The sequence below is a fragment of the Corvus hawaiiensis genome, chromosome 3 (genome assembly GCF_020740725.1).
Source record: "Corvus hawaiiensis isolate bCorHaw1 chromosome 3, bCorHaw1.pri.cur, whole genome shotgun sequence".
Taxonomy (NCBI): domain Eukaryota; kingdom Metazoa; phylum Chordata; class Aves; order Passeriformes; family Corvidae; genus Corvus; species Corvus hawaiiensis.
In genome coordinates this window covers 89,807,692-89,822,642 of record NC_063215.1, presented here as the reverse complement: position 1 = coordinate 89,822,642, position 14,951 = coordinate 89,807,692, and the positions used below count along the sequence as shown (strand labels likewise).

At 37.2% G+C, this 14,951-nt stretch overlaps 1 protein-coding gene across 1 annotated transcript in view; it reads left to right on the top strand.

The window, feature by feature from the left end:
* The window catches only part of RBKS (ribokinase), a 71,682-nt gene that overhangs the window by 14,372 nt on the left and 42,359 nt on the right, over positions 1-14,951 (top strand). Inside the window, exons 2-4 of the mRNA XM_048297469.1 lie at positions 5,228-5,360; positions 10,655-10,718; positions 13,407-13,469. Of these exons, the coding sequence (XP_048153426.1) occupies positions 5,228-5,360; positions 10,655-10,718; positions 13,407-13,469 (260 nt within the window). The remainder of the gene's footprint in view (positions 1-5,227; positions 5,361-10,654; positions 10,719-13,406; positions 13,470-14,951) is intronic.

The window sequence follows — 14,951 nt, the reverse complement described above, 5'->3', positions numbered from 1 at the left end:
TCCTGCTCCTCCCTTCACAGGCCACCTTGGCTGCTGTATAATGAGTTGGATGAATTAGCTGATCCAAATGGAAATGACCCTTTGAACAAAAATGTTTTGAATTAGGAAGCTCTGTAAGCAACAAAAGCAGTACTAGAGAAACAGTGGGGAAATGGTGCTGAGAAGAGGGCATGGCTTCACATCAGTTTAAGCCAACAGTAATAATACATCTTTGTAGTTTTCATGTGTTGAAAACAATGAACAAACAGTGGTTAGGTGTGAAGAATCAGAAGCAAACCATGATTAATTTCAGGATTAATTTATGCAAATTCTGCTTAATATACATCTTTCCCTTTCCCCTTCTTCATATTTTCTATCTCTGAATGTGATCTAGTCACTGCTTAGAGGGGAACTTTTTGAGAAAACCTAGAATACCGGGAAAGGTGCATTAATGACTCAGTACGTTGTGCTTTCACCTCTGATTCAGTGCTTCAACACAGTTGTAAAGGGTTCTGTTCTGGTTTCAATGCCATCCCTCCAAAGGGATGTCTGTCTGAAAATACAAATGCTAATCAGCTCTAGCCTCTAAGGGAACTCGTGGCACACACTGGAAGAGAGGGTTGAAGTTAGTGCAGTGGTAGAACTCTTATGTGTGTGCCTTTATTCATCCCAAACCTCTGAAACATAAGTGTATGTAAGATTCTTCGTTTGTCACAAAAAAATGTGGGCAGCATTCCTGTGTGCTTTACATTTAAATATTGTTTTGTAAAAACTCAGTTGAAATTCTCAGTGATTATATTCCTTGCTTGTAATGTCCAAAGTAAATCAAGATGTTTCAGTCTGAACTTTCCTCTATAAATATGATTCAGTAGTACAGTGCACAATTTGCAAAACATACAGTAATTTTATTTTACTTAGATGTTTTGGGAGTTTTCAAGTTCAGTTTGTGGTTGTTCATAAGACATAAGAGCTCAGTATCCTTTGCAGCATTTATCCTCTCAAAGCTGAGCAGAATTTGTCATGTAAGCAAGGAGGAGTCTATTGAATAGTAACTTGGGTTTTTCAGGTCAGTGTTTTCAAATTACGTCAAAAGTTGTAAATGGCTTTGCAAAACATTTTATGTAACAATCCCGAAAGCCCATGTGACATTTTTTCTAATTAACTTATTTGGCCTACTTTTGGAGTAACATTAGCTGTTTCATCACTTTTAGGCTATTTTGGGTGTTCTTTGTGACACCATGAATAAGCCAAGAATTTATAGGGTTTCTTAATCATACAGATTACTCATCACTGCCTGCTCATACCAGAAGCCTGAAATGCTCATTAAAATTGTCTGATGTGAATCAAAAGTTAGTATAGTTGCAGAATTAAATGATGAGAGAATACCATTATATTAGCAAAAAAACCTGTTTCATGAATACTGGTTTCAGTGAAAGTTAAAACTGTAAGCTTATATATAGATCAGTACTCCGAATTTGTTTCATATGGAAAATAAGAATAGGCTTCTGGAGCAGAGAATTGCTCTGGAATGATTGGCAATCATGCCTAAAATGAAATATGGTGAAGGGTTTGTTTGTAGGGAGCTACAGGAACTTGCTGCGTGTTCTTGCTTAGCCTGTTTTAGCCTATTTTAAAATTTGACTAGTTATAAATCCCTCTTTCAACTTGATCCTTTGCCCTTTGCCTTGTACCTTTCCATCAAAACAATAAAAAAAGGTCATCTCCCTGTCTTCCACAAGCTGTTTGATTCCCACAGGCAGTTGTTATGCCATGCTGCTTGGAACACTGAGACCGAAATTCTCATCTCACCAAGCCTGTTTTTTCACTAGTGAAATTATGATGCTTCCACTGGAGTTGCATGTTGATGCCAACATAAAAGAGAGACAAATCAAGCCATAGTCTGGCCACTGTTAAAACAATATTTATGGTTCAACTTACTTTTTGAATATGAACTCTGAGCAGTGCTACTAGGAGATGTGTGCTGGAATCACAAAGATTGTTAATCTTTGCTTAAAAATATATTAACTTTTTGTGGAAGCAAATTCTATTTAGAACAAACTATAATCTTTAAAAAAACCAGCCTAAGGAAGAAAAATGAATTGAGAATTGATGCCATTTTCATGCTGCAGAATTTAAATGAGAAGACAGTGTGAGCTGGTGGATTAAGCTGATCTTTATTTTTGGTTTTGCCACTGGCTTCTTGTGACCCAAGGCATGAAAAGGCAAAATGCCTTGACTAAATTCCATACCCGCAAAACAGGAATAATGACGTTGTTCTGCTTTTTAAGGTGTAGTGAGATGTGTGGATGAGAGGAACTATTCAAGAGCTGCTATTTGTACTTATTACCAAGGCTGGGTGAAACATCCTTCCTTACTGAATGGCACATAATTTTAGATGTGTATGTGCAGTACCCTGGCAGTGGCTGAAGAGGAGCTTCCTCAGCTGAGTTTTGTGGCCTTCATTCTCTGGTCCACAATTGTCTCTACTTTGGCTTCCACTGGTGAAAGTGGTGATAAATTACAGATGTTGCCATTAAGGAACATTGTTTATCTATTACTATTTTTCGATTCTCTTTATTGTTGCGCCTTTTTCCCTAAAAGCGTACAGTTACTCGTTGGAAACAATTTCCTGGATGCTGCTGTGGGCAAACAGCTTTAACTTAGCTGTATTAGGATCTTAGCAATCTTTTCCATATATATATAAGGTAATAAGTATGTTTTTAAAAAGCTCTTGTATTTTTACTGAAAACGGTTTGAACATTTGCCAACAGAATGTTCCCAGCTCTGCATCTCTGGAAATGAGTGCTATGAGCTGTACGTGTGACTCTCCTGGGGTTTATCTGTGGCCACCCACACAAAAGAAACCTGGTAACTGTGTACACTATCCTCACATTAAAATCTGGGGTGCTGTGTCTCCCTTAGTGAGTCTACATCCCTACCTCTATTTTTTTGGAAATTGTAACTACTGATGAAGCACAGACCTGTAGCAACTCCTTCAAAGCCAAAATCTAAATTTCTGGGAGTTTGGGACTTGTTTGACTTTGCTAGTTTCATTTTAAGTTTTCTTGACTTTCTAATGATCCTAAACCTTTGGACTGATGAATGCTGAAATTGAAAATTAGAGGGAGAAAAAAATGTTTGCTTTTTCCTGAGAGTTTTTAGTAAATTAGGCTGTGCTCTGTCATTAGTTCTGTAAGATTCTGCAAACACCCATATGCCCCAGAAGGTGCAGCATAAGCTCAAAACGTAATATACACATACTCTTCATATCCTTTCAAAAAACAATCTGTAGTGATTGCCTGATGCAGAAGCATAGAATCATAGAACATTCAGGGTTGAAGGGAGCTTTAAAGATCATCTAGCTGCAACCTCTTCTGCCATAAGCAGGGATGCTTCCCATTAGACCAGGCTGCTCTAGGCCTTATCCAACCTGGCCTTGAACACTGCCAGGGTTGGGGTATCCACAACCTCCCTGGGCAACCTGTTCCAGTTTCTCGTCACCCTCACAGTGAATAATTTCTTCCTAATATCTAAACTTTTATTCTGAATTGGAAGGCTTGCAGTTTTCAAAGAGTCACAGAATGGTTGAAGTTGGAAGGGACCACAGTGGATCATCTATTCCAAGCTCCCTGCTCAAGCCGGGTCATGCTAAAGCACATGGCACAGGATTGCCTCCAGGCAGTTCTTGAATATCTCCAGTGGGGGAGACTCTCTGGGCTCAGTCACCTGCACAGTAAAGAGGTTCTTCCTCGTGTTCTGGTGGAACTTCCTGTGCATCAGTTTCTGCCCATTCCCTCCTGTCCTATTGCTCAGCACCACTGAGCAGAGCCTGGCTTCATCCTTTTGGCACCCTCCTTCAGATACTGATAAAAATTGATGAGGTCCCTCTCAGTTGCATCTTCTCAAGGCTGTACAGGCCCAGCACCCTCAGCCTTTCCTCATAAGAGAGATGGTTCAGTCCCTTAATCATCTCTGTTGCCTTCAGCTGGACCTGCTCCAGGGGCTCCATGTCTCTCTTGTCCTGAGGAGCCCAGAACTCAGTTTCTGAATTTTGAAGCTGCTGTGAGATTTATTGGTAAAATGATGTTATAAATTGACAAACAGAGCTGAAGTTAATCTCTTAATCATAAGGGTGGATTCTTCTGCATTCTTTCAGGCTCCCATTCCCCATGCCCCCTTTCTATCCTGCAGACTTCTGGAAACTGTCTGAGGTAACTGTTGTTGACTAAGCAGGTTGTTAGTACATCATAAAATGCCTTCCCTCCCCACGTGTTGTGAACTTGTTTGTAGCATAAGAGATTTTAAAATTACATTTTTAGGCCATGTACCTGGAATGCATGGCTTGAGGAGGCAGAAAGTTTGGTTATCTGAGTTTTGGAAATGCATCTTTGAGTTAGGTATTTTAATAGAAATGACAGAAGTCAAGTAGTCTTTGCATTCTGAGAAATTCTTCCATACAGTCGCAATGGTGTCTTTTATTCCTTTCAACTTTTATTGGAGACAGCAAAGCATCTGGTAGGGTTAACAAAACTGCAGTTTTGTTTTGTTTTTTTCCAAAATGGAAATGAAACCAGAATACACTCCTGATGGCATTCGGCTTGTATTAGTGCATCTGGTTCTGGGCATCCATCCGCAGAAGGATGTAAATGTAATTGGACTGTATTCAAGGAAAAAACAAAATGCTGAAGTTGTAAAGCTTGATTTGTAACAGAAAAACTTAAAAATGTTGAATATGTACAGTGTGCCTGCATGATAGCAGAGGAGAGGCAGGTTTTGGTAACGATTACAATTCTGAGGGGTGTGAACACCAACAGAGTGAACACTTACTTAAGGATAGTTTAAGAAGGTATAATTAGATTTAATGGAATTAAATGAACTTGAGCCTAATGTTACAGTAAAAAAATCACATGAACAGTGAGACCTATAGATTTATGATTTATCTGCATTGAGTTAGCACTGGGAAATCCCAGTCAGGGATCAAGTGCTTCTTCTGTAGAAACATGAAACATGAACAAAAGAAATGCAGTCCCTCTCATAAGGGGACAGGAAACTTGAGTGGGTGGCATATAAGGAATAAACTCAAACTAGTGGGATGTGGAGTAGAACCCTAAAAGGTCTTTTGAGTAGTTCTGAATCTTATTGGCTGACTGTTGAGCAATTCAGGATTATAACAATTTAACTCTTATTTTGAAGATGCTTGTTATCTTCAGTTGCTAATGTATGTGAATATTGCTTTAAACTGGAATAGCCTTACTACGCGATTGCCAAAAGCTGGAGAAACTATCCTTGGACATAAGTTTTTTGTTGGTTTTGGTGGGAAAGGAGCCAACCAGTGTGTCCAGTCTGCTCGACTTGGAGCCAAGACCTCTCTCATCTGCAAGGTAAGCACTGACTTGCTCTTCGATTACAGCTGAACTGAATGTTCACAAAAATTCCAGTAAACCTTTCGGTCACTTACCAGAAAGCTTTTGGTATGTTCTTAGCTTTTTAAAATCTTTCTCTAATTCTCTTTTGTTTTTCTTATTTCAGCTATAAATTTAAGCATGGAGGAGGCTGTTTAAGAACACTGCCAGAACCAAAGACTAGTTGGCTACAGATCTGACAGAAATTGCATGTAGAGAAGGATTGCAAAACTTAGGTTGATATGCCATGGAAAAGAGAATTGGGAAGAGTTAGAGATGTTCAAAATTTAAGAAATCTTGATTAGGCCCTACTCTTTACGTTCCCCACTGTTACAGCGATCAGTACTTCATTGATGGTATTCAGGTTCTAGAAGCTGTGGTCACTCTGAAATTTACTTTGTAGATGATTAAAAATCAGACACTGACAAGCCAGTGACAAATTTTAGAAGGAATGTGAAACTTAGTGCTTTGAGGGTTGAGTCATTATCTCATTACTTGAGATTAAGATAAGGTGTTCATATCTGAATTCTAGCACCGTTGTGTGCTATGGGATATTTTTGCTTACTTTTCTGAAACATCTGATATACTGTAGCTCTAAAGACTTGCTCACAGACCATTGGGCTGATTCAACTTGGCAGATGCTATATTCTTAAAATCTTTTTCTTTGATTTTTGTCATTAAACATTATAAGTTTTGAGTGATCATTACTACAGTTAAGATCAAATTTTTCTCTCTGTAGCCTTATTGTCTATCCTCTGCTAACTGTAGATGAAACTTCAAATTGACTGGACATACTTTGTTTTTTGCCATAGCTGGGGAGGATGCTAAATTTGTTGGATCATTGTCTGTCAAGGATTTATTGAGAGGTACTGGAAACATCTCAAAGAAGCCTTCCTCACTGTTTTTTCAATTCAATATTTAGACTAAACAATGTTAGGTATAAATTTAAATTACACCTGAAAGCATTTCTGTGGGTTATTATCACTAGTTGTTCCACAGTGTGGGTTTATGGTTTTTTTTGGCAATGTTTGTGCTTCTGTCATATTGTGTATATTTGATCATCTTTGCATTCAAGAATGATCAGATTCAAGTACAAGATGAACTGGCAGTGAATTCCCTTCTAACATTTTCTGCTAAATGTTAAAGATTTTTTTCCATTGCAAGTGTGAATTTTGTGTTATTTTTTTTAATGGTCTAGGCTTTGTTCAGTGCAATGGAAACATACACATTCATAATAAAATTTAGTAGCTACTATATTTTCTAAGTACTTTTCAAAAACATATTTTTGTTATTTCAATAAAACCCAGTGTTCTTTCTTTCTGTTTTTCTGTCTTTCTGTCTTTCTTTCTCTCTCTCATTCTCTTGTTCTCTTTCTTTCTGTTGTGTATTTGTTGGAGAAAATGTTAGCTTTTTTTTTTTTTTTAATTTTGAGAGTTATTATTTAGTTTTTAAAAATTGCACTTTATAACCTTGCAAAAGACTATCTCATCTCATGGAAGTCTCATATACAGTCTTATAACTGCATAGGTTAATGAGATATAGTATAAAATTTCTCACTGAATAAGAAGAATCTGGCAATAATGAGCTTCTACGATTAAATTATTTTTACTGCAACAAGTAATCTTAAGTATTTGGTGGTTCTTTAAGCTGGATTGCCCCTCACACACAGACTCTGTGCTCAGTAACATGCTTCTGTTTTGGTCATATTTCCCAACGTTTTTTATCCAGGATGGGTGCAACAATTGGTTCTACAATCTGAAGTTCAGAAAATGGAATCACTATTAATACTAAAGGGACATTCCATTGGAGTGTGGCATCCTCTTAGTAGCAGTGTAATTTAGACAGAGGATGTCCTCAACAAGACTAGAGATAGACATCTCACATCAAGTGACAAGGAATTCTTCATACCTCAGAGCTTTAAAACACAAGAGCCAGTGACTGGTGAGGGTTTGAGAGAGAGAGTATTATAATGACAAACAGTTGTGACTAGAGATGCCACAGAGTGCTGTGGAATTTAATGTAAAAATTGTAAAAAAATGTTTAAAAATTGAGTTTGAGTAGTGGAAATGCAAAGTGTTCTGCTTCCTGCCTGGATGTCTCTGCAAATAGCCACTGTTACTCAGAGTTATTGACGTGTGTCACAGTAGCAGTCAATTTGCTCCATAATGTGAAACAATGTATTGATGGAATAGTTACAGAGAAATGTAGAGGATTCCTTTCAGGGTACTAAAGGATCTAAGCAAATAAATTAATTTCTCAGGTTCGTACAAGAACACTGTTGCAGTACTGAAAAATTAACATTGTTCTAGAGAGATTCCAAACTCCCCAAAATATTTTCTTTCTTTTTGTTTGACCAATACAAAAAAAAAATCTGTTAGGCATATTAGAATAAGATGGTGGAGGGATGTTGGTCTGAAAGACATTGTATGTGCTGAAAAAGGTCCTGCTTTACTTCTGACAAACAATTTGGAATGATCTTCACTGGACATTGCTGGTATTGCATATACTAAATTCTATTTAAGCCATGGCTGCATTTGATTCTTACCTAGAAACAGGAAGTGTTGTATTACCATGTTGTATAGTCTTTTCTTTTTAAATGATCCAAATTTAAGTTAAAGTGCTGTAAGCTAAATTCTCACTTTGTTATATGAATATAGCTGTATCTCAGATGCAGCCCAGAATATGATGGATATCTTCAATTGGTTTTTCTGTTTTGTATTACTGCCTTATGCTTGTCTTTAGCACCTGTTTAATTCCCTAATGACGAAGAAGAGTAAACACTCTAAATTAAAAAGAACACATAAAATAAACAAAAATGATAAAGAGGTACCTGCTTTTTGCTTTAAGTAATTTTCAGGTACAGATGAGTTTGATTCTTAAGCTGCTAGAATTCTAACTGCTATGATGCCAACCAGCTCCCTAGCTCCATGTGGAAAACATGATCAAAAGGAGGAAAAACCCAGACTGGAAAATACTGATGTAATTTCACTTATTCTGATATGCAAACTGTGTGACAATAATGCTTGTACAAATGGCTTTTGTTGTTAAGAACTCAAGAAAGAAGAAATGCTATTTCAGCACTTAACAGTGTTCTGTGGTCAGCAGACTAAGACATTTATTTTTCTGTTTATCCAATAGTCCATCTAGCAGAGTCTGTGCAAATACAGAAAATATTAAAAACAATGTTATATAATTTGACATGGTCAGTAAATATGCCTTTTATCTAAACTGAGTCTGAAGCCCAATACTCATCTTCCTTGGGGGTAAAGCCTGAATGGAAAGATAAAAGTCCTTCAAATGCACTAGGATTAACTGGGTTGGATGCTGATGAACTAACATGGAAAAAAGTTTCCAGAGGAAAATGACCTCCATGGACACCCCTTGGAGGGCTTCCCTCCAGCACTGAGGGAACATGTCTTACTGCGAGCAGAAGTACCATGGCTGCTCTCAGCTTTTTTGACAGTTGAAAAGCAAGGGATGCCTGTCTGTCAGTCACATAGAGCTGAAGGAAGCTCCAGAGCTGAAGGAAGGAAGTTTCAGTTGAGCTTTTGGAAGAGGGTTATGAAATAGTTTGTTGCTGAATTAACTGAGCAGATCGTGATATTTATTGTAGAAGAATCATAGTAGCAAGGGAGGGAGAAGGTGATACCATCAGACAGAATGTATTCCAGAGCACAGCTGTTAGGCTGCAGAGGTGAGCACAACTCAGGTTTAAATTGCAGATGGCTGCAGTTATCCAGCCTAAAGCAGTCAGAAGATGCAGCTTCTGACAACCTGCCCTGTCTGGCAAATTGGGAGTAGTCAGAAATACAGAAATACTCTAATATGCAAACAATGAATAACACAGTGACCCAAGAAAATATTGGGTTGTTTGGGGTTTTTTTCCATGTACTAGAGGAATGTTCCATCTGGTTAGACTATTCTGGCCTTAATTGCTGTCCTCCTGCTGAAAGACTGGGACCATCCTTAATAATGCTTTAGAAAAAGCCCTTATAGATGTTGTAGGAAATGGAAGTTTCAAATCATGGTTATGCAATCAAATATGTGAGGAGAAGAATCATCCATCTGTGACACTTTAAATTTTAGAATTCTGAATCATAGTGTTCAATTCTTGTGATCACTAGCTGGTACTCAGGCCTTCTCCATGCTTTCTGAAGGACTGAGCTCATAAATAGAAAAATTTCTAACAACAGCTGGTAGAGGCAGCTGCTTTGTGCTTCTAGTAACCAAGTACACCATTAGCTGTGTCATACTGTTTTATGAGAAGATGGATAATTGGTTAGGGCTCCTCTAGACCCATAACCAGGATCTCGATTTGGCTTCTAATCTGAAAGACGTTTCTTTTTTCCTCTTGCAAAAATACTTCCTGTAGCATTGGGTTAGTCTTTGATACTGCTCAGATACACAACTCGCTCTTGGAATTGGGAGCACATGCTATGCATGCTGAAAACAGGCTAAAAGTGGTGAATCAAAAGCTTTGTTGGCATTATAAATATATTGAAAATCCTAGCATGATATTGAGTTAAACTATTTTTTTTTTCCATATACCTCATCTCCTTTGTTCAGCTTGTGTAATGTAACAAAAAGAAATTTATATTAGTCTGAATAAACAGCAAGCAGAATTGTTTTCAGCTAAAAAGATTAATGGAACTGAAATTACAAGCTTTTTAACTTGCTGTTAGAAAAAAAATAGACCATAGCTTGACTCCCTAATGCGACTTGATCTGCTGTTGCTTGATAATGCAAACAAAAAATGTCGAATTTCTAAACAGTACATTTAGTACTGAGAGTTGTAGAAATTGGTAATGCAGTGTTTATTGTCACTTTCTATCCCATAGACACAGTTTGATATTTTTCCACCGAGGTAGAAAATTCAGAATACAAACTGCAATTAAGAAAGACACCAGAACTGATGTCAATGCTTTCAATTCAAAGCTGAATAATTCAGTACATGTCCAGATTTTAAAATCCCCAGAAGTCTCAGTGTAAAAGGAGCACAGGGATTGTATGAGGATGAAACTTGAATATAGAAACATGAGTGTTTGTAACAGAGGAGGAGAAAACTGCAGAACACTGTTCTTATTCTTTGCTAATACTATTAATACATGTGTACTATTATTTCTTAATTTATTATTTGTTGATTAATAAGGCAAAGGGCTTCAAGACTAAAAGTGTTGTATTTAAATTACATTAGAGCAATTGGTTGTCTAAAGATGGTCTATCTACCCTCTCACCTTTCTGTAAAGAAAACCCTGCTTTTATCTTTTGTATAGGTTGGGAAGGATTCCTTTGGCAATGATTATGTTGATAATCTGAAGAAGAATGGTATTTCTACAGGTAAAATTTTATTTTAAAATTTATTTTTAAACTTTAAAAACTGGTAGTGGAGGATTTTTTTTTTTTTTTGGCCTTATTTTACCATTCAAAACTGTGAATAACTATTTTGATACAGCTGCCAAGAATTACTGAATATGAGAGAGAATCTTGGGACTTCTGAAATCAGCTGTACCCCTAAAATTAAAATGCAGTGTTATTACCTCTAAACCTCAGATGATTGCATCAGTGCAAGTCACCTGAAGATAACTTGCTGTTATGCAATTGTTTAGTCTGGCATTAATGATGATAATGCCTGGTGAGAAATTGAAAAATTCAGTCTGATTATTCATTCTCAACTTCACGTTGTCAGAGGAGGGATGGAGTGGAATTTCAATGGTAAACACAGTACATTTCACCTTTGCTTTGTGAACTGACCCGTGCAGTCATTTCAGAGACTGCAGCTGATGTTAGCACACATACACACAAAAATCAATGTTAAAAGGCTTTCAGAAAAAGGGAAAATTAAACATACACAATATTCTATTATCTTTGCACCTTTGTAAAACCAATTCCCTCTCTACTGTGTGCTGCTTAACTACATGATTACATTTTTGTCTGTATGACTCTTGTCTCCTTCGGGGTGGACAAGGATGGACAAATGTAATCACTAGGTGGCAATTCAATATTCTGTTTTCCTCTTCTGTTTAATGTGCATCCACGGGCTTAATCTACTGCATTATTCAAATCCTGCCTTAAAGAAAAAACTATCAGTATTTTATGGGCTTTTTTATTATGCTTATCAGTGTAGCATCTAAATATTTCACAAATGTATATATAAGTTTATTCATTGTGTATCTTTCAACTTAGGCAAGAAACCAAGCAAGGAAACCATAAAAACAGTGTCTGTTAGTGTACAGTTCTGAATGCCTCCAAAGCATGCCTACCTTGTGTCTTTGATTGTGTAAATAAAGCAATTATAATGCATAGCACTTAATTAAAATGCATATGCCACAAAGAACCATAATGTTTTCTGATTTAAATGATTGATCTTGCAATCTTTACATGAATTTTTAAATAGTCTTTATAGCAGCAAAAGAAAAATGTAGGGGAAAAAATTCAGAAACTCTATCATATGGCAGTTCATTGATACCTAGGTAGATCAGTTGAAGGGTTGGAACGTTTAGGTCCAAGGTACCAATTTCTCCTGGTTGAGTTAAGAATATCTCAGAATGGTGTTTGATTGTCAGCTCCTACATTGATCAGCCCTGGAGAAAAATAAGATATATTGCTGGTGAGGCTGATCCAGGATCCTAACTTGTATTTCAAGATCTGAAGGCAAGGGCAATTCAATCAGCTTTTTGCTCAAGATGGTCTTATTTCTATCATGGGCTTTTCATTCTCATTTAATCCTTTTACAGCATATCCTTGTTGTTGTACATAAGGATACTGGGTACTGGATGAAAATCCCTGGTATAATGCCAGTTCTGCGAGCTCTCATATCTTGGGTCCTTGTTGTATGTCTTCTTTATGTTGCTCTTCTGTTTACTAGCATATCAGCATACCCCTTTTCTTTCCAATTCAAATCTTTTTTGTAATTTTCCCCTTTCCCAGTCTTCTTGTCTTCCACAGCCAACCAGCTGCCAGTGCTGCTCAGACCATTTAGATCTTTACTGATTTGTTGTTCCGTTTCACACATTTGAACCAGGCAACTTGCTGCTCATGCTGCAAGAGCATTGAGAGTACAGAAGGCACAAATTCTCTGCTTTCAATTCCAGTGTGCAGACGATTCATGGTGAAAAGAAGCTGTAATTGCAAGGGAAGTTCTGCAAGACTTTAGCAAAACCAAATGAGCATGATGTAAGGTGTTTTTTCATCCTTGTTCAAATTGGAGCAGATTGTTAAACTGGCCACAAAGGCACATCTTGAGAAAAAAGCCCACTTTTGCCCAGCATCAGGTCCATGTTCTAAAGTGTTAGAACACCAGAGCTCCTTAAACAAAAGGTTACCAGAATTTGTCTCAAATGGAATAGTAGATTTTTCTCAAAGAGAGTTCTTGGGGAAGAAAAAAGAAACCCTCAGCTTCTTGGTCAGTTTTGTGCTACAGTGCTACTGGTTTCTACTACCAGTTTCCCACCATTGGTTAGTATTTGACAAATTGCTGTCATCTGAAAACAGGTTCTTATAGTAGTAAATGTGGAACAGTCTTTCTAACAGACAGTACTGCCAGCATCATGTTACTTTCTCTGAATAACAATCCAAAGAGGAAACACAGAACCCCATCACTGCCTTCCTAGCACTTGTTAATATTACTGCTGAAATGCAAATCTACACAGAATGAGATGCTGGGTTGTTTTAGTATTTTTGTTTTTCTTTAGCCTTGATTCTATTGTTTCATTGGATAAAAGAAATATTTCCAAGTAGGAGTAGAGTGCCTGAGATGGCTGTATAAATAACATGCTTTCTCTAAAGCAGAGATGTAGCCAAATTAAAGAATGTTGGACTCATATTTCTGTTTTGTGGGTGTAAATTAACACTTTTTGTTGTTGTTAGCTTCTCTGGCATTGTTGCACATGAAAGAGTAATTAGCATTTTTAAATTGCTGGAGGTTATGGGTTCATTTTAGATTTAATTCAATTAAACAGCATCACATACTATTGGCTGAAAGTAATGTATTGAACTAGTGCATGCTCTAACTTTTCCCTTTCTTAGCATTTGTAGGTCAAACTATAGATGCTGCTACGGGAACTGCTTCAATAATTGTCAACAGTGAAGGTACATATTTGTGCTCTGAATTGTCCTCTTTGTTCTGCCTTTACAGCCATAAAAGAAACCTTTGCATTGTCACTGTTAATTGTGGATTTTTTTTTTTTTTACTTTTTCAATTTTTTCATTATTTTATTCACACTTAGTTGCAGTTCTGTTTACTGCAGGCAATGTAGGATTAGGTGCCTAAAAGCAGCAGAATCAGATGCTTAAATTAGCAGTGTGATAGCCATAATTCAATCACCAGCTGATCTAACTAGTTTTGCATTTCCTGAACACACAGTGTATTAGAAGGTTAAAACTCTCCTTTTCCACTACAGCTTAGCCAGCACTTTTACTACAGAATCATTTAGGTTGAAAAAGACCTTTTAAGATCACGGAGTCCAGCCATTAACCCAGCCCTGCCAAGTCACCACTAAACCATCTACCTAAATGCCACAACTACATGTCTTTTCAATACCTTTAGGGTTGGTGACTGTGCATCCTATTCCAGTGCTTGACAACCCTTTTAGTGAAGAAATTTTTCCTAATATCCAATCTAAGTCTCCCAGGTATAACTTGAGGCCATTTCCTCTGGTCCTGTGAGGGAAGGGTTTGCCTCCTCAGGACATAATGACACTGAGTCATTATGCCCTCAATCAGGAAAAGGAATTGTCCTCAGTATAAGTAGAAATATTTCTGTTGATCTTGTAATTTTACCACAGATTTTGATTTCAAGTTGCATCTGCAGTGATGAGTACACAGTGAAATGGCATATTTTTTTTCCGTGTTAGTTTTCCGTAGACTGTGCCTTCGTTCTCATTTTGCAGGGGAAGAAATAAAGATTTGGCTTGTTTTCATATTTTTTTTCAAGACTGCTAAACTATCCTCAGAAAACTTTATATCTTTTCCTCAAGCATAATTTAATCAGCCAGCTGATCTACTTGTTTTATATTGTCCTGAACACACAGTATGTGAGAAGGTTAAAGCTCTCCTTTTCCACTACAACTTACCCATCACTTTTACTACAGAATCATTTAGGTTGAAAAAGACCTTTTAAGATCACGGAGTCCAGCCATTAACCCAGCCCTGCCAAGTCCACCACTAAACCATCTACCTAAGTGCCATGTCTTTTCAAGCTGTTTCCTCAAGCTATTGAGAGCCCTTAAAAGAAGTGTGTCTGGATCAAAATATAGAGCTCAGGATGGGTAATGTTTATGCAAATGCAACGAATTAAATGTGATTGGATTAGTTCACTTTTGGAGTTGCTAAGAGGCTTCATTTGAACAGTTACCACAGTTTAGCTGACACATCAACTTAACAAGCTTCTATGTAACCTGATGGTTGTACATTGGGCTACAGCTCAAAATGGGAAAGGAAACATAACTATTTACTCATACAGCAAAACTGGGAAGGAACTGTGACTAAAGGCAAGCCTACACAGGAATATTCAGGAAAATTAGGCAAATTAGTTGGAGATGTGAGTTTAATTTTCCCTAAGTAAGATTAATC